Below are 27,508 nucleotides of genomic sequence, written 5' to 3' on the forward strand. Positions count from 1 at the left end.
AAAACCTAATCCATCACTGTGAAAAAAAAAAAAAAATGATGCAATTCACGGCCACATGTCAGCACATCTCCCCACCATACTTCACGACAACACCATCTCTTTCATCAGTTTCAAGAAGACATTTAGATTCTTCAGTACATTCCATGTTTCTGAAATGAAATGAAATGAACTCTTTATTTCTTGTCGATGGGCTGCAAACTCCATCAAAACTCAGAATTCAGCCACCGACTTCATTTTCTCACCTATCAGTAATTTCCCCCGTGAGATTAATGGGATCCTCTCGGTTCTATTAAAATTAATCACATTAGTTTTGTTTTTTCCTGATTGGCCTGTCACTTTCAGTTCTTTCACCCTCGTTCTTTTCAACATAACTTCGCCTCCTCAAACTGTTTTAAAGCAGTCCACACAGACAGACAAGGCTAATGCTATCAGTCTTTGATGTGTGGAAGAATAAAGGGAATCTGGAAGAAACGTGTGGAGATTGACTGTCTCGCTCAAGAGCTCTTCATCTGGGCGGATGTACGCCGGCTCTGGGGGCTTGCATTCGGGCCTTCCAGTCAGAGGTGAGTGTCATGTCTGATGGAAGAGGAAGCGCCATCTATTTTTTCTTTTTTTTTTTCTTTTTTTATAACCAAACGACATGAGGAAACATATAGCTCCTCTAAACAATACAACAGGATAGGCTGCTGCACTTCCTCTATAGAACAAAATGAGGACTGTCACACCACATGGGATCTATGTGATGAATGCTAGCATGGAAGTATTATTCAGGTAATAAATGATGGTAATTATGATAATGGTGTCAATGTTGATTTCACTGATAAATGCAGCAGCTGTATAATGTTGCTGGAGATGACATTACAGTTAATATTGCTGTGGATTTATGTGGGAGCCATTTGGCAAAGTGATAAACATCAAAGTCATTATTCTAATCATTATTTATATAACAATAAAGAATAAAGCAATGACGACAGTAATATTAATAATATGTGTTTTGCTCACTTATTTTCCCTTTTTCTACATGTTCAAAAAACAAAAGAAAGAAACCAAGTTGTTTAGTCCTGAGCTCTGACTGCTTTTATCCATCTTATCACTTCAACACCGTGTCTGTCTGATATCTGCCTATAAAATCTTGATACTTTCAAGATCATAATGTAAGGAGGTGATATTTCTTGTTTTGTTATTAGAGGGCATGACTTGTGACCAGTGTATAAATAATTCGCCATTAGGTTAAAGTTCTGAAGTCACCTCTCTCCTGGCGTGAGTAATTGGTGAGCAGGACAATTGCGCCCCTTAGCGGTAAAATAGGCAAATCACTGGCGCACAATCCATGAAACATGTCACACGTGTTTACAGCCTGATCAGTTATTTACGCGACAAGCCTACCTGTTAAATTCACTGTGAAAGTTGTCATGTAGGCTACAGGAGTTTCCGTGTCACCCAGTCAAATGTCTCAGCAGCTGAAGGACGGTTCTTCTATGTGGGGATCTTGTGGAAAACATGTTTGTCACACATAGAGTTTCGCAATCTTAAATTTTCAGAATTAACCACAGCCACAAGTTACACAACACATTTCTATTAGAGCGGGAATGAAGAGCTATAAATCCTTCCAGATCTGATATTTACTAATTTCTTAGTACAGAGATCTGCCAATGCCACTGCAAAACACACACACACACACACACATACACACACACACACACACACACACACACACACACAATGGATACTGTAACGATACTACTCCATAAGAGAAGCTTACAGTATCAGGCACTGTATGGTTATTATAAAGACATGATCGAGTTGACACTGTGAGTCTGTTGTATATTGAAATGATTTCCTGTTGCAGCTCCGGCACAAACCACACGATGGTGCACAGCAGCAGCCAGTCAGTAGATTTGCATTTATCTGTTCAGGTTTCTACAAAAGAATGTTAAGAATGTTTAAAATGGACTTTTGGGTCAGCTACATGACATAGTATGATACTATAGACCATTTTACTAGGCCTAGTCACTACAAGAGATGTATGGATTAAATGAATAATACCAATACAAAGAAATGTTAAACTGTGCTATCATTAAGAAAATATTAAAAACAATCCGTAAATAAAATAAATATATAGGCCATAGCCAAAATAGAGTAATAATAAATACACTTCTGCGTCTCTTGTTTTCTCTGGACTCCACTTTGTTAACTACATGTGATTGGCTACAGATTCACAGGTGGGTTCCTGGGAACTTGGCAGAGCTGTTTCTCACTTGTTTCTCAGCTCCGGTCCCTCCTCCTCTTCCCCCCTCTCCTCCTCCTCCTCCTCCTCCTCCTCATAGAAACTCTATCAGCTCAGCCCCGCTGTACTTCAGAAGCGCTCGCTGCCGCCGCGCACTCGACCACACAGTAACTTCACTGTCTGCTGCTCCACCTCTGCTTTCCCAAACTTTATTTAGTTTCGATGCCACGCTGGATTAAGCCCACTAACTTTCGGCTGGAGAAGAAAGTGGTTTTCCCGACAGCGCAGGTACAATGACCGCAGTCTGCAGTAGAGCGACCGACTAGAGGTAAAAAAAAAAACAAAAAAACAAATAACTCACTGAATAACTACTTTCTTCTGCAGCTGAATCACAAACTCTCCTGTGTAGTCTCTACTAAATGACGACAGCACGCCTGTTTATGTTGTGATTTTTGCACAGATGCACAAACACTGTTGGGATTTTAAGTGATCGAGAAGATTAAAAAAGCAAGCAAAAAAACCCAAAAACAAACAGTACTTGGTCTCTAAACTCACTGTTGCTGTGGGCCATTGTTTCCAGTTGGGATTGCTCACAGCTAACTGTATCCTGTCAGCTTTGTGCCTGTAATTAGAGCATTTCACAACAGTGAACATACACAAAAGGGCTATCAGCTGTCTGCACCGTCTTGGCTTCTCTTTTGCATGTCATCATGTTTCCTAAGTTTAGCTTCCAGTATCTGCTCTGAATCTCTGTTAATGAGTAAACTTTGGGAATTTGGACACTGGTCTGACCCCTTTGATACTGATTAGTATTGCCTTCTTTTGTTTATCTTCAGGGGGTGAAATCAGTTTGCTACAGGGCTGCAGTGTTTCCCCTGTGACCTGTGTGTTTGGTCAGACAGGGAAGAGGACGCAGGCACGTTGCAACCATGGATATCGGCAATGATGTAGATCTGTCCAATAATAACATCACTCCTTTGTGGAAACGTCGCACAGACAATTGTAAAAAACCCCAGGAGTCGAGTAAACCCAAACTGCGACCCCTCAGTTACCACACAAATGGGATGATGACGACCGACTTCCCTGTGGAGGACAACAAGTGTTCCTTCACCTTGAGCCAACCTGCTGAGAGACTGGTGGTCACACCCCCGTGTTCAGGCAGGAACACCGTGGTGTTGAAGCACATTCTGCACAAACCCTCCAAGTCCAAATCCCGAGTTGTCAGAAGCATCAGCATCGGACATTTCTCCAACGGACGCTTCTCACTGTCCAAATTTAGGTCTGAGGATAGCAGATCTGCTTCACTGGACAACAGAGTGCGTAATGGAGACTGTGACAGGGGGAAAACCAGTAATGGAGAGACAGTATGGGTTGAAAAGCGTCTCCTGGACTCCCAGAAACGCATGTCCAGTCCGTTCGGTCTGAGCTCACAGAAAGACCAGATAGCATTTGGGACGAGTTCAGCCTCACCTGAAGCTGCTGCTCTGATGAACCGTTCCTCTCCTGTCGCGTCTCAGCGCACCCCTGACAACAACAACTACAACCACCATGAACTGTTTTCCCTTTCCTCTGCATCCAGCCCCTCTCCCCCAGCCTGCCGTACTCCTACCCCCTCCCAAGGCTCCACCTCCAGCATCCCCTCCCTCTCTTCCCTCAACTCCTCAGACCCCCCGACCCCACGCTCCCCATCACCGGCCGACAGAGCACAGGCTCTCCTCAGACAGTCCTCATCCTCGCCTGCATCCTCGCAGGACACCAGGCTTGCCTCTTCCTCCTCTTCCATCTCTTCCCCCTCCCCCTCTCCCTCTCTTTCTCCGTCTGTAACTCCCTCCATCGTCCTCAGCACCCACAGTCCAGCTGCCCTGAAGATGGGCACCCAGCAGCTCATTCCCAAGGGTTTAGCATCTGATGTTCGGCAGAACAAGGCGCCTCCCTGTGGGCAGCAAGGCCAAGGTTTGGCAGGGCGGCTGGGGTTGGATCATTCCAAGAGAGCTTTGAAAGCCCTCAGCATGGTGGAGACAGGAGCCTACTTTTCCACAGGAGGGGACTGCACTGAGGGGACAGAGGGAGAAAGTGAGAGCCCGGGGACACTCAGGAGAGGCTTGAGGAGTACATCTTATAGGAGGGCTGTTGTGAGCGGAGTAGACCTGGAGGTCCCATGCGTAGATCTCAAGGTCCATCGGTTGTCGCAGCCTGTCATCAAAGGGCTCGACAGGGAAAATCCAGTTTCACCAGTGAGCCAGGCCAGTCCTGGCACTGTAAGCCTCACTAGCCCTGGTGCAGCCAAGCCTGCGAGTCCTAGGACACCGAAACTGGCCAGTCCTGGGACACCGAAACCTGCGAGCCCTGGGACATCGAAACCTGCGAGCCCTGGGACAACGAAACCTGCGAGTCCCGGGACACCCAAACCTGCGAGTCCTGGGACACCCAAGCCTGCGAGCCCTGGGACACCCAAACTTGTAAGTCGGGGGACACCCAAACCTGCCAGCCCCAGGATTTCAAAGCCTTGTATTCCTGGGACAGAAAAGCCTACCAGCACTGGCAAAAACAAGGTGGGTAAACCTTAGTCCTAAAAAGTGGTGGTGGGTTCAAAAGGGGAAGTGTAAGGATGCACTCAAGAAACAAATACTGATGTGCTTGAGGTAAAAGGGTGAAATATCTGGCAAAAAACAACAAAAAAAAAAGATTCATTCACACATACGGGAGTTGGAGCACTTTCACTTAATGAGTTAAGTGGACATATACCAACATACCGACTACCACTCCTGCATGCCAGTTACTGAACTCAGCTATCAGATAGCCCTGGAAATGCCCTGTGAACTCTGGTATTGTAATGTTTTTTTCCTTTGCTGTAGCAGAGATTACTTGATTCTGTTAATCATAATCCATCTGACGGGTTTATATTTAATTGTGCACAAAGATTACTTCAACATGGGGTAAAGTCCAAGAAATTATAAAATCACAACACAGACTGAGTATTGTGGAACAAACTTTGCAGCAGCAGAAGCTGGGACAAGGCCTTACAAGGAAACAATTAGTGTGGTTGTTAGCAGACATGATGTAATGTGACACAGTGCCCACACATACACACTTTTATCCGCAATGGTTCTGTAATTAGACAGGGGTCAGTGAAGGGTATCACCAGAGAGGTCATGGACAGGTCATGGACAGGTGACAGAGGTACACGCTCCTGTTCCATTGACTGTGTGTGAGTTTCTGGCTGCTCCCTTAGTTTGTCCATGTTGTTACATTTGTGCTGCGTTTCTCTTTCAGAGTTCAGATAAGAAGAAACTTTTGATCTCCCAACGGACATTTGACAGTGAGGGTGAGAAACACCCGTCTGTTTTTTTTCACCACACTTTTCGTTTCATTTTTTTACTCTTTTACTGTCAGTTTTCCTTTCTGTTGCTTTCTGAAATCAACAATATCTTTTTTCTTTTTTTTCTTTCTTTCTTTCTTTCTTTCTTTCTTTTTTTTTTTTTTTTTACTAAAACATGATGGATCTTTCTGACAAAAAACTGGATGTTTCAGAGGAGGAGCTGTATCAGAACTACCAGGAGAAGGCCTTGCATAATGATTCAGATGAAGATGCTGATTCCAAAGAACCCAGTGCTGATAACGGCATCGTTGTGCAGTATAGACCCATACGCACCTCCTGGAGCCAGCTCAGTGTGGTCAGATATAAAACACGCACACACACACACACACACACACGCACACACAAACACAAACACACGGATTGTGGTAGCTTCCATTCTTCTTCTTCTACCTTTCTCACTCTTTCTCTACAACCACTCCACATACAAACATATAGTATACACTCAGTGCTGTGGCTGTGGAGCCTTGGAATGCGAGAGCTCTGAAGAATGCTGTCATATCCAGTTTGGCCACAGTCCATACCCATCCTCCCACTGTCTCTGCCTTCCTCTGCCCCTGACTCTGTTTATCAAGGAGTACAGAAGCATTTCGTTTAGGACTCGGGTGGGCAGGGAGGCAGACAGTCAGCCAGACCCACAGGAAGCCTTGGAAGCACTGCTGGGCCTTATGCCAGTGTGTTGGCAAACTCCTCATACTCGTCAGACTGCAAATATGCTTAAAATGCTGCCTCTGGAGAGAAGTGCGGTGGCTCTGCATTACATAATGTAGTTAAGGATTGGAATGTAAGGATAGCGGAAGTGAATGAGCTAATTTAGTTTTTTACTTGGGCATGCCCATCTGTTTGTTTACTTGGTGAGGAGGGAGCAAAAACAGGTCATGGAGGTATTTATGATTAGTTCTCAAATTGCTTGCCAGAGAATAATATGCACACAGACTCTAATAAATAGGAAATTAGATTGAAACTAAAGATGTTTAGAAAATGTCCCTGGTCATCTTGTGTATGTCAGCAAGACGCAGAGGTGAACTGAGCGCAGTCCGACACTACCAGGCTGACCAGGACTCTACCAAAGAAAGCTTTCTTCTCAGTCACAGCTGCTTTACAGCTGTGGATCTGTTAGTGTGAATGTGTTTTTCCACACAATACAAGACATAATTCGTCAGGAATTTTGCTCAACTATCATAGTTTGCGGGACATCCTGGCACGGTGCTATCGTTGCCCTAGTGTGACAGGAAATAAGCTGATTTCCAGTGAAGCTGAGAACCAGATATACAGGTTGTCATCTCCCCTCACTTAGCTGCTCCCCTCTCTTTCTGGCTGGTTGGATGATATGTCATATCCCAGAAGTGTTATGTTCCGTGGAAATAATCAGCTGCAGTTTCAGGTGATGGAGCTGTCTTGGAGCTCAAACAAGAAAACCTAGATTCAAGCATCAGAAAGGGAACTTATAATTGCCTTTGAATAATGACACCCAAATGACATAGCTCTAGTTACACCCAGTGAAACTGAAAATCAGGTTACAGTTCAGTTGCCACAACAGGGCGTAGGAAAAACTCTATAGCAGCAGTTGTCATTGCTGATATAGAAGATTGGAGGTTTGGTGAAAGAGAAAGTAAGAGCGCTAAATAATAAAAAGGATGTGTGAAAGGAATAGAGATGTTTGGTCTGCTGCAGGTCTGTTTGTTCTCAGTGTTTGCGGAAGGCTTCAGGGCAGATACTAGATAGAAGGAAGGCTGCTCCAGGAGCAGTATCACTTCCTTGTGCCTTTTATACCAAAACAGGACGAGAATGTAATGAAAGTAAGGAAAGATGGCCTTTCAGGATTTCTGCCTGCATGTGTGATCAGGTGAAGTACAATGTGAATGTGCCCCAGGTCATACTGGCTGTATTTGGTCAAACATGAGACGTAGGCTTTTTTTATTTTTTTTTTAGTTAACCATACCTTCAGTCTAAAAAGCCACCGGCTGATTAATTCAATAGCTCTCCACACCCTGTCCATTCCAAAAGATTGCTTTGTTTCATTACTATTCAAATTGTTTTGGACTAACTCTTTCAGCCACATACCAACACGTACATACACTTTCCCTTCTTTTCCCTTTTTGCCCATTTTCCCTTTAGAATTTTGTGGATACAACAAGTTTCCTATTTGTGCACTAGCTCCACGCATTTTTATTAAGTGAATATCTTATGTTCGTCCTCATTTCACATCAACTTAATTGGCTCTCTATTCAGCGTGGTATGCAACGTGTTCCTTTCTCTGTGTATGAGGACAACATTGGCACGCAAACCAGGCGCGCACACACCCGTTCAATAAGTGCAAAGGGTAGTCAGACAAGTGTGACTTTGTATTTGAAATGTTTCCATGCATCGTTCCTCTGATTTTTTTCACAAAGTGTGTTTTCTGTTCAGGTCAAGAAAAGTGGTCTGTCTGAGCTGATGAGTCAGGAGGAACGCAAAAGACAAGAGGTATATTTTTACTCTGGTTCAGAGTAAATCTAATAGAACACATGCACTTAGTTAAGACTTACCAAACACTGGGGGAGTAGAGCCGTCCATTCGCTCTCTGTAAACTCCACTGGACCAATAAAAAATCCATTAAAGGAGTGAAGCAGGAAACATGCATCATGGATTATTATATCCTTTAAGTGAATGCATTGTAAAGGGGAGGAGAAGGACATAAATTCTGATATTTACCTGAATCCATGTCATATTAAGGATGACGAGACTAATGGATTGATTGACAGATTAATATAAGTGCATGGTATTGTTTAATAGCATGCCAAACATACATACAGGTATGTGTTCATGTCAGAACCTTCCTCATATAGCAGCCCACAGAGTCAGGACCTAGAGGGGTAACTGAAGGAAAAGTTGCATGTGGTGAACGAAAGAACAAACTCGCTCTCTCCTGTCCTTCATTAGGCCATATTCGAGGTGATCTCGTCGGAGCACTCTTATCTCCACAGTCTGGAGATCCTGATCCGTATGTTCAAGAACTCTGCAGAGCTCAGCGAGGCCATGACCAAGACCGAACACCACCACCTCTTCTCCAACATCACTGACGTCTGTGAGGCGAGCAAGAAGTAAGTGGCTGAGTTGTAATATGTTGCTTTTGTAGGCAGAATTATTATCAGACGCACATTGTTATGTACCTTCGTGTAAGATATTCTGTGTTTATGTGTCTGGAAGTTTTTTTCGGATGTTGAGAACTTACAGTAAGTAGCTGGTGTTTTTTGGCTTTACTTGCTCCGTCAGTGTTAGTGGGTTTTGGTTTTGGCTAATGAGCTGGATAATTCTCTTGTTTAAGAGCACTTAACAGTGGTAGACCACACTCATTCCATGTGAGGTGTGTCTGTAAACACTATTTACTGCATGCTGATACCATTCTTTTGGCCTGTTTTCTGCGTATGAGCGACTGTGGGTACACAGCAGTGAGCGGATTTCCGGTTGTGAGTACATACACTGTATATAAGGTTACATGGTGATAGACAGAAAGGAGAGCCTGGGAAGAAGCAAGGAACAAACTGAGTGAAACGACAAAGAACAAAACAACAATTTAGCTTTGCGATGGTTATATTGTCATCATGAAAATTCCTCGCTGCTTGAGGGAGCTCAAAAAGCAGGCTGGACGTGTCAGTATTTTTTTCCTGTTTTTAGAGGTGAGGGCATGTAAATGCAATGTCCAAAATCTGCTGCTATGAGCCCCCTGAGCTTAGCTGTCAATCATGATTTACAGTGCATGCATGTGGACTGTTTAATGGCATTCATGGCCAGGTGACCGTGAACTTCCAAAGATCCTATAAACTGATGGAAACCATGAAAGTTGAGACTGTGCTGGTTCAGCAATTACTGTGCTGGACCAGGCATCATTATTTCTACAGATGATTGACAGGAGAGTTTTTCACCCTATTGGATTTTGTCAGCTGTATTCATTATGAATAACGGTGTCTGCTCTTGTTCTGAAGTAACCGTTGATTATTGCAGCAGTCTCATGTCCTTCTTTAAAATCACTGTTTTACAGATGTTTAAGTCTACGAGTCTGCTATAGGGACTGTTGACTACCGTTTGGCTTGGTTGAGACCACATTTACCACACTTGCCTTAGTACTGCATTGACCAAAACCTCCCTTCCAACAGGTTGTTCCAACAGTTTTTGAGGTTAATAAATCAAAGTGTGAAATGAGGTTAAGCTAGTGTTTTTACTGTTGCCAAGGGTGTATGTTTATGAAAATTGTTAAAAGACTGTCGAAGACCATTTAATGAGTTTAAGTTTATTATGGCTGTCCCCACACACACACACACACACACACACACACACACACACACACACACACACACCCCTTGTGTGTGTGTGTGTGTGTGGGAGGGATGCACTGCCTCCCACGTGCAACTGTTCATGACATTTGCTGAAGGATTCCATGTCAGGATTACAGCCCCCCCCTGAGAGGGACAGATTTCTCCTCCTTGCATACAATGTGGCGCCTACATGTGCATGTGACTCCATTATCAGGATTAAAGCAGCTACTACAAAATATTACCCCTCATATTCTGAACATTAGTCAGTACATGAGGATTTGCATGGAGGGAATTTGTACATCTATTTACACCTCATTCCCACTCTGCATAAATAGGGTTACCTGTAAATTCCTCATCAATTCCTTCCTGCGTTCAGACGTGCTACAGCTCATCTCACTCACCTTTCTCATTCCAATGCACAGGCCACACACATTAATGCGATACTTCACCCTCCCCGCCTAAATACTCAAACCTGCGTAGCTCCAGGGAGAGTGGAGGGCAGGGAGACATAGAAACAGCAGATCTAGAGATATGAAGAGGCCCGTTGCACTGGTTAAACATGATCTTTCACTTGAAACAGATAGTCAGGCTTTGAGTTTAACCTCTCAAAGAAAACAGCAGAATGTCTCTCCACCTGCAGACTCCTGTCTGGACTGCGTGTGATTGTGAGCGGGGGAGAGAGCATTTCCCTGAGGCCTAATAAATTTAGCAGTGAGTGCTGGTAGAACTCTTTTATTTTCATTCATAATTGGCCAGCCGTCTAATTTTGGGCATTTCCTTTTTTTCTTTATTTTCAACATCCTGATTTAACTCTCGTCCCTTGACCTCTTCCCTCATGACAACATGCTGTTGTTGGGGTCAGTGGGTTTTGACCCAGGAGTGAGTGCAGCCTGAACTTGAAGAGCCACACTTTGTGTGTGTGTGTGTGTGTGTGTGTGTGTGTGTGTGTGTGTGTGTGTGTGTGTGTGTGTGTGTGTGTGTGTGTGTGTGTGTGTGTGTGTGTGTGTGTGTGTGTGTATGTGTGTGTGTGCGTGTGAGTGGAGAAGGTAGGGATGGGGCTCAGTAGGGGCATGAGAGGTGCTTTTGCAGATGAGCTCAAACTCGGTCCAGCCAGTCAAGGTCAGCGTCCTGTGTCTGTGCAACAGTTTCCTGTTTGTCACCTTGGACCACGCATGCAAAAACACTTATTCCCTTGAAGCTCTCATGTGGCGTGCCGTTAAACCGGCCATCTGGTGGTGCTCAGGAAGGGGAAAAGCCTCTGTGTTATGGTTAATGGTAGGCTATGTCTATTTTAAGAGGCGGGGAGTTCCTCTTGTGATCTTGCAGCAGGTTGAGAAGAAAGGTGTTGGCAGTGCTTCCTGCCTTCCTGACTTTTGTATCTGTCATTATATCCTATATTCTCCCTAGTGTGGGATGTCTCATGATTTGACGCTTTGGACTCGAGCTGTTGCCATGTACGATGTGAATCACTGACATACTAACCCTTCATTTCATCCTGTGCTCAGGTTCTTTAAGGAATTGGAGGAAAAGCACCAACAGAACATAGTGATCGACGACATCAGCAACATCGTCTGCAGGCACGCTCAGTCCAACTTTGATCCTTACGTCACCTACTGCTCCAATGAGGTCTACCAGCAGAGAACCCTGCAGAGGCTGGTGTGAGTGACCGAGCAAACACATGTTCTTATCATATCTCTCTCAGATTTGATCCGACATGACTGTTCTGACACTGTGAACCAGGGAGTTTGCTTTCCCTCTCGTTTCTCTGTGTTTCATCAGTTACTCCTCTTTCTGAACACCCAGTCTCCCTCCGTCCTCTCTTGCAGGTCCAAGAATCCAGCTTTTAAGGAGGTGCTGACCAGGATAGAGGGCCACCCAGACTGCAGGAACCTCCCCATGATCTCCTTCCTCATCCTGCCCATGCAGAGGATCACTCGTCTGCCCCTGCTCATGGATGTGAGTGCACTGAAGACAAACAGTAGCACGAGCTTTGGAATTACATTAGACATTGACTGTTACGCAACAGTTTGATTAATCATAGTCCCCTGACTAATTCCACTCAGGGTGTGTTCTGACCTCACAGAAGCTTGTGTGACCTTATACCAATCCTTAATAATGCTAACTGATTTCTCCCCCTCATTCTTCCTTTTTAATATTTTTTTTCTTCTTCAGTTTCATGCTTCCCTTGGCACCAGATTATTCTGTCCCTGCTGTGCCTCCCTCCCTTCCTCTCTCGTGCTCTACTTTCATCCTCCTCTATCCCGTCTTCCGTCAGTGTCTCTCTAGGGACTCTGGGTTTTATGCTCGTAAACTAAGAGGCTGTTGGATCCTGAGAAAGTTTGGTTTCAATTCATTTCTTCCCACAGTGCCTTTATGCATCAATATTTTATCAGGCCTTGGATAGAGTGTAGTGCGCATGCGTGAAATGAATTGTTATGGATTTTTTCGTGCAAGAATGTATGTTATGCTGGATGTTTTTTTTTATGGCAAGAATTAGTGCAACTTATTTGTGCCCTGACCCACCCCACCCCCCCTTGTGTTGCAGACAATTTGTCAGAAGACGCCTAAAGACTCGACACAATATGAGGAGTGTAAGAAGGCTTTACAAGCGGTCAGCAAGGTCAGTGGGTTCAATGAGTCGACCTGAAGTTTTACACACCACATTCTGGATTTTATGCGTTTATATTTTCATAACTTTCACACATACCTGTACATAATATTTCTCTTGCGCCTCCTCGTAGTGCTCTAGAGATGCGAGGCAGTCACTTTTAAATTTATATTTTGGTGAAGACTTTCAGGCAAATACACAATAAAAAAATCTGATTTTTCTTCTTGTACTTCATAAATTTTAGCACATCAGTCATTGTGATTAACAGATGCTGCGTGTATATGTGTGTGTGTGTGAGCAGGTGGTCAGAAAGTGTAACGAAGGAGCTCGCACAATGGAGAGAACGGAAATGATGTACACCATCAACTCTCAGCTGGAGTTCAAGATTAAGGTATGGACATGTATTCCTGCTGAAAACAGCATAATTCTAACTCATATCTGACACGAACAGCCTCAAGGTAATAGTTAAGTACAGTAGAATTCGTTTAAATAGTAATCAAGGATGTAAAACATGGCCTAATGAAATCATACACTGGCTTGTGCACACATGCAGATGCAACAATACAAAGAGTACACACCACCGTCACGTCACTCTAACTCGGCAGTATCGAGTATCTACACACGTAATGCACACAAGGCTTGGCAGGCGCAAGTGTGTCTAAGTAGTGTGGGAAATATCTGTTGGCACATTTGGGATTCACAGATGTCAAGTGAACATATTCTCAGTCTGCATAGCCAGCTGTTCACACATGCACAGGCAAACTGTGATTTAGCATTTCCTGACAGCAGCAACATTTTTAAAATACTTTATTTGGTTAGATATGTTGTCTTTTCCTGTTCGTCACATTTATTTCCCTTCTTCTCTCCCAGCCGTTCCCCCTGGTCTCATCCTCCAGGTGGATGGTAAAGAGAGGAGAGCTGACAGCCTTTGTGGAAGACAACGGCATCTTCCTCAAGCGGACGTCACGGCAACAGGTCTATTTCTTCCTCTTCAACGACGTCCTCATTGTGACCAGGAAGAAGAGGTGAGCTGGACAGTGCACACAGGCTCTGTGTTTGATTTAACTGGCGCGAGCGTAGCCTTGGTGCGGCGCCTTTGCTCATAACTCACCTGTTCCGACATGTTGAGGGCGAAAGTGTAACCATAAGCTGTTGGTTTTCAGTGTGTGTGTGTGTGTGTGTGAGAGAGAACTGTATATGGCTTAGACCCTGAGTACAGGGTGTGTGACATTGTTCTCATGTTTTAACTTGTCCTGGGAATTGTGCCTGTTCAGATAAAAAACAAAAAAAAAAAACAAAACAAAGAGATCCACCCTGAAAAGAAAGAACGAAACACTGAGAATACATGAAACAACAACAATAACAGTTGCGTCACAGCCACAGTGTTCAGTCATTATCAGCAGGGCTGAGAGAGTTGAGAGGGATTGGCACCTGCAGTGCACTGGTTTTCTACTCTGTGCCCCTGCTTCATGGCAGTGTTTATTAAGATGAACAGGTGCAGGTACCTGAACCTACTGCGACTTGGGATTATGGATCTGAGCTTTCTTTTATGAAGGTTGTCGAGGCTTAAACCTGTCCTGCTGCCATGAATCACGTGGAGCTAGTGGACCTGCTCATTGTCAGCCCTGTCAGTCAGCCCGCCTTCCCCTCCCGTTTCCTCTGGTTTTAAGCAGAACCATGAAGCAAGCCCTAAACAGCACTTCCTCAGAATGATGTGGTTCTCATTTGCGTGCGTGTAGTGTGGGAGTTTGTGCACATGTGTGTCTATTTGTGCCAGAAAAAAATCCTTTCCCGTCCATCTCCCTCTGTGTCTGGAACTGATTGTCCCGTCACTCGCAAACTCAGAATTCCTAAGAATCATTTAAAAAAAAAAAGAAAGGAAAAGAAAAGAAACATTCCATGTGATATTTTTCTGGGAATCTGATCCTGGACGGCAGGCTCCAGTGGTGTGTGGTGTCAAACCTGTGTTTGGAAGAGGGATTTGGGAAAGGGAGTGCTCCGGAATCGGTGTGTGTATTTGTGCGTGCGTGCACAGTTGAATGGGAGAAGCTGTTATAATATTGTTTTGTACTGCAGTACTGGAGCCCTGCTGTGGCACGCTACTCTACTGCACTCCATCTGCAGTCATCAAAACAAAAACACACCAGGGGTACACAAGGCTAGCCAGGCACCGCCAGGTCACAAACCCTTCTAGACATAATGGTATAACAGCTCTTTCCCTCGTCATTATGACCTGGAGCGTGTGGGAGGGGAGTGATGGCTTACAAGCGGCTAACTGCACCCAATGCTCAAATCCTTTCACTTACATTTCCAGAAATATCGTGCAAAGCAACAGCACTTGCACAGTAGAGAAAAACATACCTACGACCTGAACATGTTTTCACTTTTATTGGCCTATTTTTCTTAATATGCAGGAGTAAGAGAGCACAAATGTGTTTTTGTGTGTGTGTGTGTGTGTGTGTGTGTGTGTGTGTGTGTGTGTGTGTGTGTGTGTGTGTGTGTGTGTGTGTGTGTGTGTTGAAAGACAGAGAGGTGCGAACCTTGGGACTTGTGTTGGGATGGTTGGGGGTTCAGTAGCATTTAACTGAAAATAAATTTAGTATTGTATGTGCTATATCAAGTCAGATTTTTTTTAATGTCTGTATCGGCTCAGCTTTGAACAGGTTGCAAAACGAAGCTGAAACAATTTGTCATTTGACACAATTTATTAGCAACGATTTTGGCACTTGATGAATTGCTGAAGTTATTTTTAAACAAACTTTGGTTCCATTTTCTCCTGTTTTATATTGATGTACAATAAATCACTCTTGGACATTTGAAGACTTGGACTCTGAGAAACTGTGATGAAAATCTTTACTATTTTCTGTCATTTAATAAACCAGAATCAGTTGATTTTAATTGACAGAATAATTGTCAGATTAACGAGTAAAAATCAATATTAGTTGCAGTTGTAAATATTTAAGAACTAACAACAAAACAAAGTTTAAGCCTTTGGTTTTGTTTGTTTACATATTTGGTATTTATTATTCGTTGCCCTTGGTTTATTGTAGGAAGGAGTGGCGATAAATCATCCAATAAGAGTTTCGTGAGACTTCAAGCTTAACAAATCTATTTATTTTATCAAGATCGAACTTGATCCAAGAAGAAACTGGCTGTTGGAAACCAGCTCCATGTCAGACTGGGCTATTGTCACGCAGTGGGGGAAAGTGTTGATCTGCTGCACTCTGGTTTACAGGAACACTTACATAACACCCAGTCCACACCAGCTGGCTCCTCTCTCATCTTCACTTCCCCCCTTTTTCCTGTGTGATGCTGGGCATCATCTAAACATTGAGTATTATTGAGGGTGAGGTTTTCATCTCTCTCTTTTCTCTCTTTCTCTCTGGTATTTCTTGTTCTTTTTGGTAGTTGTGACCTTGTGGCTTTTTTGTATGTCCTATCTTTGTGTGTGTGTGTGTGTGTGGGTGCTTGCGTGTGTGCGCGCGCGTGCAAGTCTATAGTCCCAACACATTCTGTTCTATTTTTTTTATTTTTTATTTTTTTCTCCCACCGTTTGTGTGAGTGTGCCTAGTCTCAACACTCCTGCTTTGCACCAGAACATTCTGCTTTCACCGTGTGTGACTGTGTGTGTGCGTGCACGCTTGATTTGCAGTCCTATCTCGACATCTCTCTGTTGATTTGTGTTACTTCTGCTTGTGTGTTGGAGAAGGGGTTGTACACTAGTAAGATGGCAGCTGGCACAGTTGTGATGACGTGTGGTAGATGCCTGCGTTATCTCTAAAATTATGTGATTTTCATACCAGCAGGGTTGTGTGTTTGCTTCTGAGTAAATAGCTGATGTGATGAGATAAGGTTTTCTTTCTCCTACTATTTAAATTATTTTTGAATGCCTCGCTTACACATTTTGACACAGGATTTCTCAGTTATTTCCCACCATCGTTCCTTCGGTTAGCAATGATCTGACTCTGCATATCCACCCACACGCACCCATCAGAGAACTCACCTCGCAAACATGCAGATTCCTCACCCATCCCATTCCCCAGTGTCATGTAAATGGCATTCCAGGCATTTTACCTGTAGGGTCTGTAAGAGCCAAATACTGACACCCTGAAATCCAGGGATTCATATTTACCACAAAACAATATTAATAACAATATTTTTAAGGGACAAATTACATGTATAACGTTACATGTTTTCCTTAATTTGTATCTTTAGTTTAGGTGCAAATTAAGGGGTTTACCCTAAACATGTAGATACATTAATTGAACATAATACATTCAAGTGTTTTTAATGGACTATATGAATATGAGTTCTCAAGGGTCCCAAGATTCCTGATTTAAAAAAAACATTAAAATAATCCCCCCTAATTTGATTTTTCATCAAAGTTTTCATTATTTTTGGTCAGTTTTAATGATTTTCTAACCCCAATTATCCCCTTAATATCCCATTTAATTACTTTTAAAGTAAAAAAAAATGAAATGGTCTGTTTTCATAGTGCAAGGTGGTTCAATGTTACAGATAAATGGAATTTAAGATTCTCACTCCTGTGTAAGCTTTTGACAAAACTTACTGTGATAAATTTGTAGGTTAGTAAAGCAGATTGAAAATAGGGGTATGAGGTAGAAGAGATGTACGACATAGTTTAACATTTTGGCTTCTTCACTTTTTTGCTGAGAGTTAGACAAGAAGTTCGATGCCGCTCTCATGCCCCAGTCTTTTTGCTAAGCTTAGCTAACCGGCTCCTGGCTCCACAGCTTCATGTTTAACAAATATTAGAGGGGTGTCAATATTTTCATCTAACTCTCATCAAGAAAGCAAATAAGCATATTTTCTAATATGTCAAACTTTTCCTTTAAGCTTCAGTTCATTCTGGTTACCCTCATGCACAGAGCAGCATCTTTTCTTCCACTTCCAGCCCCCTCCCTCTGTCCTGTTCACTCCCTCTGCTTTTATCTATCTCTCCCTCTACTTTCTTTCTCCTCCTCTGAGAGGTCTAATTGGTTGTGGGCAGCAGGCTTTAACTTGACTGACTGCTGGACAATAGGGGCTGAGGGGTAACAGTTGAACCTTGTTGAGAACCTTCCAACCGTGACTGGATTCTCCAACCAGTCACAACATCAGAGTGCAGGGTTTGTGTGTGTAAGTGAAACAGTGAGACAGTAAGACGTGGATAAGATACACTGTTCACTACTGTTTGTTTAACCGTTAGCTTTGTCCCTGCTTGTGTGTGTGTGTGTGTGTGTGTGTGTGTGTGTGTGTGTGTGTGTGTGTGTGTGTGTGTGTGTGTGTGCGTGCGTGCGTGCGTGCGTGCAGCATGACTGTACACTAATGGATATTCTGGCTTACAAGAAGCTAGCTCCTGTCCAGCAGGGTCTCAGAGCTCCAGTCTCAGGTTGATAAAACACATGTGAGCTGGACTTAAGCCCCTGTTCTTCAGAGCACTGTTAAAAAAAAAAAAAAAAAAAAAAAAACATACACACACACATTAGAGGGAGCATGCTTCCCAACCAGCTCCAGATGTTTCTAACTAACTCTGTGTACTGTTAGACACGGGGTCATGCTCAGGTAATGGTACTCATGGGAAATGTAGGCATGTACTAAAGGAACCAGAGGGCAGCTGATTTAGTGTAAGGACATTTAGAAAGCTGAATATGTGGAGTTTTGACTGGCATAGACGCTGAGACATAATGTGACAGCTGATTTATAAATCCAGGTGAATATGATTAACCACACGGCGTGCAGCCTTTCATGGGTCGAGCAGCTGAGGCACCAAGAAACTGGATCTCTACTGAAAACAATGAGCTAAAATTTGATATGTGGGGGGATGGATGGTGTAGCAGGTACACAATAATACTCAATTCTTATTATTGCAGCAATATGATTTTGGTAATTTATTTAAATCTTTGAATATTTAGCATTTCTTTATATTAGATTTATTTCATTTGCTTTAAATTAATTAACCAATAGGGAAATATCTGTTACCATGACAGACACTAGTTTCTTTCGACACTATTTAATCTTTATAAACATTTTGATTTAATTTAACACTGGAAAAACAAAGTAACAACAACATGGTATATTTTTCCACTCTCCACTTGGAGGCTGTTGCACCATATCGAGGAATACAGACAGACTGTAACATTTAGGGCTGAAGGGCACATTGCACCAGTTGTGGATTGGGGGCTTTCAACAGACTACCACAGGAACCGTTTAGGAAGAGAAATGCATAAAGAAGTCATTCCAAAAAGTCAAAATGAAAAACGACCTTTGGTTAAATGATACTAATGTTTGTCTAGATGTTTGGTAGAGAAGTTGAATAAAAGAAGCTGAATCCACATTTGTGTTCAAATGCCAAGTTGCCAAAAGAGTATCTGCTTATCTGGATTTCTAGACCACGCCGTCACATCTGACTCAAAGTGAGACCAAGCTCAGGTTTATTTTAAAATTACAAAATGGAAAGTGTACTAGTCCCCTTTGTGTTTTTTTGCATCGGTATTTAACTGCATTGACTGGTGGCTGTGGTTCCAGGATTAGTGCTTTTCAGTGAGTTGATTTGACTGTCAAATTCAATTTCCTGTAGTTTTCCACCAAAGCAACAATATGTGTGTATGTGTAGCACATATAACTGTAGAGCTGTATTTGTATGTGTGGTGAACTGTGTAAAGTCCATTTCCATGTAAAAATCCTTTTGTTGTTGGCTGTTGCATGACAGGAGAGTGAATGTTCAACTGAGGCCACAATAACGATCCAAAGTGGCAGCCTCTCAATCACAAGTCCACTTTACACATTTCAAGGTCTCCATCACCAAAGCCACTGTCACACACAGACCACACATCTTGAATACCTGAAATGAAACATCATTAAACCTTTCTTTCACTCTCTGTGTTCTTGTCAGTGAGGAGAGTTACACTGTGATAGACTACGCTCTGAGGGACCAGATCTGGGTGGGTTCCTGCCAGCCCGAGGATCTCAACCTGTCACCGGTCAGGAGCACCACCAGCATGCTTAGCTCCCGGCAAGCCGGCGCCAACCATCTTTTCTGTCTGCGTTTCCGTAGCAACCACTCCGGTGAAAAGGTGCCCATGATCCTGGGGACGGAGTTGCAGTGAGTACTTTATTTTGTAACCTTTGTGCCTCGTAACTTTGCTGTTTTCGTTTCACTCGTGTTCAGTTACAGATTTACGAGATCTGCTGTAAAGCAACTGGTGAATCATTTTTGCCTCTAACATAACGTCACTCCTGCATCTTTCTACATACATATTAGTAGGTCAGGGTACTCGTAAGGTTTGATTTCCAGTCAAGACAGAGAGTTTTTTCCATGGCTGAATACACATCTCTGTGAGAAATGGCTCAGGACTTGCTCTTCACCTTGAAACAGATTCCTACTCCCTTATCTTTACCTTTATGTGCTCTAGTATGCTTTTTTAGCTTGAAGTAAGAGAATCCCTTCACCCTTCTCTCCTTAGCTTTTATTTCTTAGTCTCATTTTGGACCATTACAGCTCACAGGGATATTTTGTTACAGCCATTCTCTAGACGCAGCCTGAGCCTCACTGTTCTTCTTTATGTGACCTAGGAAATGAAGTTTATTATTGCGTTTTACAGTCTGCAGTCGTACTGTAACACAGACCAGCTGTACCGGATAATTGTTTTGTTGACTGAGTGCTTTGCAACACAACCATCTATTCTAGGGCAAGCAACTTCCTTTGTTTAAAGTCTGCTGAACTTTATTGCATGTGCAATACGATTACTCACACATCTGCCCTAGAAATATATTCAGCTGGATTGAAGGTCCTTGAAGTTCTTGCTTGTAACCGTATGGATAAAACTCAAACCACCCCACCCCCCCTCACCACCACCACCACCAATCCCATCTCTCTTTGTAGAGGGAATAGACTAAAGAGCGAAGTTGTTTACATAAATTACATAACCCGCACAAACAAAGGGGATCTGTCATATATTGGACTTCATACAGGGTGTATTTGTTCTAGTTAGCATTAGCAACGTTCTCACATGTACACAAATATGCTCGCTCACACACACACACACACACACACACACACACACACACACACACACACACACACACACACACACTCAGTTTTCACTGTAGTTATTTGCTTTGGTTCAAAGCTTTGTAATGGTGTGTTTTCATATGCACTGGGCCTGTTCCTCCTCATTCCTGTGTAGTTAGAGAACCTCCCTCTGTATTCTCATTACAGAAGCTGTGGTTTTTCAGCTCCATTGTTTAATAGCGCTGCCTTTAAATGGCTCTCCACCTGTTTTAAAACCTTTTCTCAAATCAGCCAAATGTTCGATAAGTACATACTGTATTAGTCTATGACTATGGCTGTAAAGATTCAATCCATGGAAGGTGAAATTTTTTTTATATTCATTTCAAAAATATCTAAATAAGTATCTCAGCTTTAACATTTAAATTGTTAAATTGTGTAATAGAGGGGATTGAGTAAATGATAGTTAAACATAGTAACCTTACAGCAAGGCTCAGTTCAGACAGGAGTAGTTATTTTCAACAGCTTAACAACCACTCAGTACGGGGTACAGCCGCTAAGGGATTAGAGTACAACTGCTACAGTCAGTCATGTAACCAGTGAATCAGCATAACCTTTGATAATGTTCAATAGGTTTGAGTCATCTGTAAGAAGAAATAAATTCTCTGGTCTCGGCTTCTCAAATATGAACATTTGTGGTTTCCCTGTCCCTCTCTCTGCTATGATTGTAAATTGAACATTTTGGGGTTTGGGTTTTTAAGACAAAACACGACATTTGTCACGTGAAGATGTCACATTGGACTTGATGGATAATGAAAACACTTGTTTGTTGCAGCCGGACAGAAATATATCAAAGTGTGAAGACAGCAGTCAGTACTACTGTCCTGAAATGAAACACCTTCATGTTTGGTCTTTACTCCATCCTGATAAATTGATATAGTTGAAAAATCCCACACATCGCCACTGTCCAGTTTTATGTTGCTTTTCAAAATTAAAACTAGTTTTCTAGAGTGGGTCACTCGTATTAGCCGCTGAGCTGTGTAAGCCAGACAAAGTGACTGCAGTAATAGCGTTAAGTGTGACTGCTGTGGGCCTGTGTAGGTGGCAATCTTAATGACATGACTCAATGTGCTGCCCATTGAGCCTTTAGATACTGCCCATGTATACATGTGGGGGTCTCCTTGTCTTGACTGCCCCCTCTGTCTAGTGTGTGTTGTTGTGGAAAGCCCCTGGATATCCCTCCTTTGATAGCTTGGGTTTGGGGCCCTTGGCTGAGATGTAATGATGTATGTGTGTGTGTGTGTGTGTGTGTGTGTGTGTCGAGGGTGCAGCGCTCCACTCACTGTGGTACTGAATGAACCCTGGCAACCGTCCATTGTTACAGTGGTTGCTAGGCATTGTTTAAGCTGTTGCCTAGCAGCGGCCCATTGTTAAGTGGGCTGTTTCCCACGACTATCCTTACTCCCACCCTGTTGCTTCACTCTCCCCGACTCTTCTTCACAGTCCCGTGTCTGATCTTTTAGACAGCAGACAGTGTCTGCTCTTTGTTTTTGATGACCACAGAATAACTTCCTCTTCCTCCGACCATTCATTCTAGTTTAGTGATTTAACCCGACATGACACATAGAAGTGGTGTTTCATTAGCCAGTCTATTTTGGTCTTCTATCAGAGTTAAATGAAGTAGAGAGGATAGATGAGTTTTGAGGCTTTCTCGGAAATTGCTGTGAACAGGATGGACAGTATTGTGCCTATGACTAATTATTGTAGATGAAGCTACTTTATATTCTTGATCACTCATGAAGTCTGTAAATTTCCCTCAAACGGTAAAAAGCAGCAGGATGGAGCAACAGTCTAGTAGGGCTGTAACAATTATTTTCATTATTGATTGATCTATCTGTGGTTTGGATTGATCGCAGTTTTCCAGAGCTGCAGGTGTTGAATTCAAATAGCTTGTGTTGTTGACCAGCTGTCACAAATCCAAACATATTGAATTTGCAATAAAAGAAAAGAGTAAAGAAGGATTTCCTGACATATGAGAAGCTGCAACTAGAAAATGTATCGTTACATTTGATTATTTGACCGACCATTTCGTCACTATGAAACCCACCTTTTTTTGGTGACAAAATGTGCTATGTGTGTTATTACTACTGAAGTAAAGCTGAAATATATTGAAACAAATTTATTTACACACCTGTTCCACATGTGTTTCAGTGTTCACAAAAAGTCAAAGAGAGCCTTGGAAGGAAGCTGCTGATTGGATAGAGGATGGTCAGCTGATTTGGTCTAACTGTCACATTTCAGACGGCAAAGACAACAAAAAATGCAGGCCTAGTTTGTGTGCGATTTCTCTGGAAAAGGTATAAGCATCAGTGGTTCTGAGGAATTAAATTTCCTCCAGTCAAAAGGAAGTGGCTGTGCTGCATATATTGTTCACTTCCCTGCTACATTTAAGTGCAGCTCAATTCGGGTTCCAATGTGAAATTCCACACATTCTGACCGAAGGCGGGTCTGTGTTTTTTTGTGTCTTTTTTTTTTTTTTTTTTTTTATGTGGAAATGAAACTGTAGAAATGGAATTTTTTATGTTGGTGTCAGTGTGGGTTAGGGTGAGGGTTGGTTAGTTAGTTTCTGCTTTCAGTTCCATTACTTCCATTTGCTCTCTACCTGCAGAACCTTTAAGCTGATTACCTGTGTCTACTGTAGCCTACGTGTCACTGTGTGAGGTCTAAGAAACATGCATACAATAGACTGATCTTTGACTTCAGCAGTGGCGTAATACTTGAGGAATTCAGACAGACAGCTGAATTGGAGATGGCACAGGGACGTCTGTGTGGCTGCTCTCCTCTCGTATCGTCTGTGATTCTCTTCTTTTCTGTCTGTGTCCTCTTCCTTTTCTGTATATCCTTTTGTTCAGTGTGCGCATGTCAGCGCGCCTTCCCCATGACCCAATGTTGTGTCCTTTCCAGAGTCAATGAATAGCGCTTCTCTATTAGTAGAACAGAGCAGCTACAGAACTCTGCAGCAAAACAGTTCAGTTAGTCAGATATGCAGCTATAACACAAAACAGCATCGGTTATGCAACAGCCCCGACCAAGAGGAGGGCGTCTGTACTTATGCTGGACACTTTGGCATTGTTTTTGATTTTTTTTACTTAACTCCGTCTGCTTTCGTTTATGAGGTTGTTTTGGTTTTCTTACTATGTCTGCTTTTGTTTATATGATAACGAAAAACTTGCTGATGGGAATGGTTCCCTCTCCCTGGGAGTTTCCCTCGCTGGTCTGCTCCAGGCAGAGAGATGTCATGTTTCCGTTGGAAGAGTAGGGATTGTACCCAAATGCTGTTCTGACCTGTGGTTAAGTGGAAACAAGGGAATGATTCAGCTGGGAGTAAACAAATTGATAGGAGTTAGCAGAAAGGGTTAGGAGGAGAGGCAGTGATGAAACTGAAATGAGATGGAAAACAGTGGCCTGGTGGTGATTTCAAGTTGGCAGAAGAAGGGAGATTAGGAGGAGGCTGTCATCACTTTCTATCTGCTTGTGTGAAAGAGGTTTTACAGTGCAGTGGCGAGGCCTTGCTTCTTTTTGGAGGTGAAACAAGAACCTCTGACAATGGATTTATGATTCTTGGCAAGCTCTTGCTGTTGGGGATGAATGGTTAAAGGCAGAGGGAGCTTTACTACCATGAATAGACTGATCCTGCACAGGCCTGTAGTCATCTAGAGGGGAAGAGGATAAGCACCTGCTGTTTGTCCATGTGCAGTATTCACATGCCTGCATGTAAACACACACTCTCACACACAATTTGAAGGCTGTTTTTTTTTTTTTTTTTTTTTTACCTGAACCCTGTTTTGGTACATGATTCACATTCCACAGATAACCATTAAGTGCCTCTCAAACACATGGTTGTCTGTTTGCGCCTGTGCAGGATCTATTGAATACATGTACATTCATAATTTCAATAAAGTATTTCAGCTGTTTAAGTGTGAGAAGGCGACCTGTCATGATTGTGTGCAGTGTATGTGCACATGTATCAAACTGTGTATCGGCATGTGTGTCCAGCTGTCAAGAGCAACGTCTAACAGCTGTCTTTCCCACAGAGCAGCTCGGATGTTGCACATTCAGTAGAGACCAAGCCTGGCCTTTGACTGAAGCATGTTTCTCTTATATTTGTGTAACATGTGTTCACTTAAATATCATTTATTTGATGCAAGTTTGTTCTCACAGGATATCCGGTCTATTATTTAAAACATGTTTGGCCTGTAATGAGGGCAGGAAAGATCATAGAAGGTGATTCATTAGCAGTCACAGTGGCGGACGCACACCCAAACTGATCAGTAACTTTCAACGAATGCAAATCCTCTTCGGTGTCTGTTAAAATATGGGTAAAATAATTAGTATGTGTCTTTTACTAATGAAGTAGTGGCTGTTTGCCTTCATTTTTTTTCTCTGACTTCTACATAAAGATTTGCAGGCCCCTATTTGTCTGCCCCTTATTTATTATGATGCCTGCTAACAATGTTACTATTTTCTTTCCGGCTTTTTTATCCATGCTAACATCATGGCTATGTGAATGTTGGTTGGTTGATCCATTGTCTTGGTTCAGACTTAAATAGCAACTATAAACTGTTGCACATATGCCAAAGAATTTGGTACAGAAATTCATATTTTCCATAGTATGAATCGTAAAAGCTTTAGCAACCCTCTGACTTTCAATTCAGCACTAACAGCAGGTCAAAGTGTTCGTCCAACCCTTTGCTTTTTGACCAAGTACCTGCAAAGCTAACAACATTCTCATGAGACTTATGTCTTGTTCTGTTGTATGTGTAGCTATTCATGTACAGTTAAGTACTTCATATGTGGTGCTTGCACAGGCTAGCTTGAAACATAGACCATCAAACTATGAATATAAAATATATAAATAATACATTTAAAAAAGAAATTACATCACTTGACTAGTCAGTGATTATTTCCCACTTGGCCTATGACCCCAGGAGGAATTGAAAATGGCAGTGCTGTTTTGAACACAATGAAAGGTACCAACATACCAAGACTGTAACATTTTATTGTGAAATTCCAAAGGTTGTCCTATGCTCCTCATAATGTTAATGAAGTTATTTCACAGTGGTGGTTATAAAGGTGATTTCATACAACCCAGTCAATTGTTGAAGGATGACGTGATCCAATATTTTACAGCTGCGTCCTGAAAGGGATCTGAACAGCATTTGTACAATGGGAACACAATAGTGAGATCTGACTCATGGGACTTGCCCGTTTCAGGTCCATTTGAGGCCCTTGTGAAGAGGGTCCACACAAATACTAGTCAGTCTGTGATCGTCTGTGCATGTTGTGCCCAACTGCATGATGCAGGTCAATGGTGTTGAGTCACAGAGGGCCTCAATAAACCCCCTATGGTTCATTTCCTGAACCCCCTTTATCTCTCCCCCACTCTGCTCTTTCTAAATCCACCCCTCTACTCTCCTTTCTGTAGGAGCTGAGAACAGGTGAAATAAGAGGTAGAGTTTCGTGGAATTTGACCTGTGCGACTCCACCCAGTGTTTTTTTTCCCCCATGAAACACATGAGAGAAAAAGCAGCACCTGAGAATCAGCCTTTGTTCTCATTTTCCTCATTTTGCTCTGACTCACAATCTGTTCAATGGAGGTACATTTTTTAAAATATTATTTGTGTGAACAGATTGACAAAGCGTAAAAATGTCATCTGTAAATGTAAAACACCTTCCACAAATACAAAAAATAAATTTGCAAATTCAAAAAATTTCTTGCAATTATAAAATGGATTTGCAAACACACAAACAAATTCCACAAGTAAAAAAAATTATTTTTATATGCCTTACTATCCTGTGACGTTTTTATGCATTAGTATAGTATGACTTTTTATACCTAACAATACTGTGACTTTTTATGCCTTATTATGACGTTTTGTGCACTACTATACTGTGACTTTTTTTTGGGGCTTTTTATACTATGACTTTATATGCCTTACTATCCTGTGACGTTTTTATGCATTACTATAGTATGACTTTTTATGCCTGACTAAACTATTTATTTTTGTGCCTTATTATATGTTTTAATGACTTACTATAATATAACATTTTTATGCCTTGCTATACTATGACTTTTTATGCCTTACCATGACTTTTTATCCCATAATATACTATGACTTTTTTATGCATTATTATACTGTGACTTTTTATGCCTTACTATACTATGACAATTTTATGCTTTGCTATACTATTTTTTTATGCCTTACTATACTATTACTTTTTTTATAACTTTCCATTCTATAACTTTTAACAACTTACTATAGTATGACATTTTTAGGCCTTACTATACTGAGACTTTTTATGCCTTACTATAGTAGGACATATTTATGCCTTACTATACTATGACTTTTTATGCCTGGCCATATTATGACTTTTTATGCCTAAGTATACGATGACTTTTTATGCCTTACTATACTATGACATTTTTATGCCTTACTATACTATAACATTTTTATGCCTTACCAGACTTTTTATGCCATAATATTCTATGACTTTTCATAAATTACTATACTATGTCATTTTTATGCAGTACCATACTTTAACGCTTTTATGCTTTACTATTCTATGACTTTTTATGCCTTACTATACTATGACATTTTTTTGCCGTACTATACATAACATTTTTATGCCTTACCGTGACTTTTTATGCCATAATATACTATGACTTTTTTATGCTTTATTATACTATGACTTTGTATGCCTTACTATACTATGTCATTTTTATGCCTCACTATACTTTCATCTTTTCATGCCTTACTATACTATGACATTTTATGCCTTACTATACTATGACTTTTTATGCCTTACTATACTATGACAATTTTATGCTTTGCTATACTATTTTTTTATGCCTTACTATACCATTACTTTTTTATAACTTTCCATTCTATAACTTTTTACAACTTACGATAGTAGGACAAATTTATGACTT

At 41.9% G+C, this 27,508-nt stretch overlaps 1 protein-coding gene across 1 annotated transcript in view; it reads left to right on the top strand.

Annotated features, from left to right (window-relative positions):
- The first annotated feature begins 2,156 nt into the window (after nt 1–2,156).
- The window catches only part of LOC130167351 (rho guanine nucleotide exchange factor 26-like), a 42,871-nt gene continuing 17,519 nt past the window's right edge, over nt 2,157–27,508 (top strand). The window contains exons 1-12 of the mRNA XM_056373452.1: nt 2,157–2,555; nt 3,064–4,779; nt 5,501–5,552; nt 5,759–5,901; nt 8,013–8,069; nt 8,526–8,686; nt 11,404–11,556; nt 11,725–11,854; nt 12,444–12,518; nt 12,808–12,897; nt 13,377–13,531; nt 19,402–19,611. Coding sequence (XP_056229427.1) covers nt 3,157–4,779; nt 5,501–5,552; nt 5,759–5,901; nt 8,013–8,069; nt 8,526–8,686; nt 11,404–11,556; nt 11,725–11,854; nt 12,444–12,518; nt 12,808–12,897; nt 13,377–13,531; nt 19,402–19,611 — 2,849 coding nt within the window. The 5' untranslated portion in view covers nt 2,157–2,555; nt 3,064–3,156. The remainder of the gene's footprint in view (nt 2,556–3,063; nt 4,780–5,500; nt 5,553–5,758; nt 5,902–8,012; nt 8,070–8,525; nt 8,687–11,403; nt 11,557–11,724; nt 11,855–12,443; nt 12,519–12,807; nt 12,898–13,376; nt 13,532–19,401; nt 19,612–27,508) is intronic.

The sequence above is a fragment of the Seriola aureovittata genome, chromosome 4, assembly GCF_021018895.1.
Source record: "Seriola aureovittata isolate HTS-2021-v1 ecotype China chromosome 4, ASM2101889v1, whole genome shotgun sequence".
Classification (NCBI taxonomy): Eukaryota; Metazoa; Chordata; class Actinopteri; order Carangiformes; family Carangidae; genus Seriola; species Seriola aureovittata.